Source organism: Corvus kubaryi, unplaced genomic scaffold, assembly GCF_017639235.1.
Source record: "Corvus kubaryi isolate FWS band 111438036 unplaced genomic scaffold, C.kubaryi_AGA036_p1.0 37241, whole genome shotgun sequence".
In the NCBI taxonomy this organism is placed as follows: domain Eukaryota; kingdom Metazoa; phylum Chordata; class Aves; order Passeriformes; family Corvidae; genus Corvus; species Corvus kubaryi.
In genome coordinates, this window is record NW_024581071.1 from 291,120 (window position 1) to 293,814 (window position 2,695).

Below are 2,695 nucleotides of genomic sequence, written 5' to 3' on the forward strand. Positions count from 1 at the left end.
GTCCCGCCCGGCGCGGGGGCGGAGGCGGCGCGGGGCCCGCCGGGAACCGCAGTCCCGGGCGCCGCCATTTCTCCCTTCGGCAGCGCAGGGCCCCCCGGCCGCGGCGTCTCTGGGCATGGAGAGCAGCTTCGGCTCCGACTTCGGCTCCGGAGGAGGCGGCGGGGGGAAGCTGGACCCGGGGCTCATCATGGAGCAGGTGAAGGTGCAGATCGCCGTGGCCAACGCACAGGAGCTCTTGCAGGTCAGAGGGGGCGGGCTCGGTCCCGGTGCGGGTCGCGGGAGACGGCCAGGCCGCTCCGCTCCCCTCGCAGCGGGGGCGGCGGCTGCGGCCGGAGCCCCCGGGCCGCGGTCCCGCTCACGGGCTCTCTCCGCAGCGGATGACGGACAAGTGCTTTCGGAAGTGCATCGGGAAGCCCGGCGGCGCCCTGGACAACTCCGAGCAGGTAAGGACGGGCGGGAGAAGTGGGGACTCGCGGCTCCCTAGCTCGGGGCGGCCGCTAAGGCTCTATGTCCCGCAGAAGTGCATCGCCATGTGCATGGACCGGTACATGGACTCCTGGAACACAGTTTCCCGAGCCTACAATTCTCGGCTGCAGCGGGAGAGAGCCAACATGTGACGCCTGCCAGCCTCCGGGCCGAGAGGGACCATGTGGGGAAGGGACGAGCGGCCAGTCCAGGTGGTTAGGGGTAAATCCTGCTGCCTTCCCAGCCCCTGCCATGGCAGAGCAATAAAACCTCGCTGAACCTTTTGCATCCATTGGCTTTTATTAGCACCAGCTCCAGGAGAGAGTGATTTTTTCCATGAGCTTCTTGGTTTACTTCTTGCCCTTCCCAACTGTCCAGACTGGCCCAAGGCATTATATCAATTGATAAATCCCTGCCAAAAGGGCTGCGACAGGCAAGGAGCCTTCTGTGGAAAACAGGGGCCAAGCCAAGCGAGCAGCACAATGCCCTTGCTCGGGATTCCGGCATGGACCTATCCATCAGGAAGTTACCCGGTCCCTTTTCGTAAGTGGAAAAGCTGCCAGAAGATTCTCCGCATGCAACCTTGGCTCTTTCATTCCTTGTATCTGTATAGCACTATGTGGGCTATCTTTGGGCTTGTAGGCTTTGACTCAGCTCAGGCACAGTGTTAGGGAGCAGGACAGCCTTGCAAATAGTTGTGCAAGTACGGCGAGGGATGAACAGTGTTGGGAAGTACTTAGGTTCATTTCTGTATGGAATAAAGCGTGTTGTGTGGCTGTGATACTCTGTAGTTTCTGGCTTGACTCTGGCACACAGTCCATCTTGGAGCCTACATTCTAAGTGTCATTTTTTTGATGGAGGAGCATGTCTGCAACAGGGAATGTGGGTCTGCTTTGGGGTGCAGCTCTCTATTGTTTTCTGCTTAAACACCACTCGTGAAAAGGTGGGTTTGTGCTATGTGGTCAGCAGTGGATACAGCATCTGGAAGAGGAGAGTGCTGGAGATTAACAGTGCCCATGTAGTGAGTTTTTTTCAAATCCCTTCTTTTGAAGTCTTCTGTATTTTATAAAAAGATTTCACTGCTTGCCAGATGCAGAGACAGACTGGACATCTCTATACCTGCTAGGACATTCAGAGGGATGTGATAGAACCTAAAGCGTTCTCACACAAGGTAAACTATGAGGAGATAATTGGGTATTTGGACTTACTGAAACTGGAGTTTCCTTTCCAGACTGTCAGAATGACTACTTGAAAATAAAGTGTTTTCAGACATGTTTGCTTAGGGGGCTTTTTACTTTTCTGTATGGCTGTATGAATTTTGTGGCACTGGCTGTGCAGTAGTCCCATTTTGTTTATGGGAGCATCCCACAAGTGTTCCAGCCATGGGTCCTGAACCCATCTGGAGCTGAGCCATGTGTGGAAGCCAGGTCTCCCACCTAGCCTGGTGCTCTGTCTGGGAAAGTTGTGGATCTCGCTGCCAGGTGGGTTGGGACGGAAGAAACCTCTTGCTATACCGAGATGCAGACTTTAAAGCACCAAAAATGAGGAAGGGGTTTGGGGAATGAGCAGCTGTTCACTTTTGGTGGCTGAATCTTTGGGGACTTGTCTAAGTCTGCTCTGCCTGAGACTCGGCACATGAACTCTGTAGCAGTTCTTGTGAACAAAGTTGTCTACATGTCTTATGCTGGCTGGTGGGACCTGACAAGTATATTTGGCACCACTGTCTCAGCAATTTAAATTTTTCCCACCTAGCTTAGGTAGACAGTGGTCTCTGTGACCGTGCCTTAATCTTTGCTAGTTCCATCACCTGTTACCTAATGCAAAAGGAGCTGCAGGGGGCTGTGTGAGAAGCCTGTCCTAACACTCTAGTACAGATGAGGGCCTGTGCAGTCTAAAGTCCCAATTGTTCTAGTCCTGCATTCTCTTGGGATCAAATGGTGAGCCAGGAGGTCATCACTGAGCTCTCCAGTACCGTGCACTAATTGGAAACAGCATCACACCCTTCCCAAAAGCCACTGCACAGCACAGCTCCATCAAGACAGTGAGATCTGAAGCTTCTGCAAGGGCATAACTTTGTGCTGAGGCGAAGTTCACAAGTCTGTTGGCATGGCTTTGGGATGACAGCTCACAGGCAGAGGTCAGCCAAATTCCATGAATCCTTGGCAGATGTTTCCAGCACCCATCCAACTAGAAAGGTCATGTTTTAATGCACAGTATGTTTGGCCAGGTC

General features: G+C 53.7%; 1 protein-coding gene across 1 annotated transcript; it reads left to right on the forward strand.

Moving 5' to 3' along the window:
* Nucleotides 1-31: 31 nt before the first annotated feature.
* On the forward strand, nt 32-1,246 carry TIMM13 (translocase of inner mitochondrial membrane 13). Its single transcript, XM_042023245.1, has 3 exons — nt 32-241; nt 375-443; nt 519-1,246. The coding sequence occupies exons 1-3, from the start codon at nt 116-118 to the stop codon at nt 615-617; spliced, it is 294 nt and encodes a 97-aa protein (XP_041879179.1). The 5' UTR covers nt 32-115; the 3' UTR covers nt 618-1,246.
* The last annotated feature ends 1,449 nt before the right edge of the window (nt 1,247-2,695 follow it).

Coding starts and splice junctions, on each gene's coding strand:
- TIMM13 (XM_042023245.1), top strand. CDS start 116: ATGGAGAGCAGCTTCGGCTCCGACTTCGGCTCCGGAGGAGGCGGCGGG. Junction 242..374: donor ACGCACAGGAGCTCTTGCAG/GTCAGAGGGGGC, acceptor CTCTCTCCGCAG/CGGATGACGGACAAGTGCTT. Junction 444..518: donor CCCTGGACAACTCCGAGCAG/GTAAGGACGGGC, acceptor TATGTCCCGCAG/AAGTGCATCGCCATGTGCAT.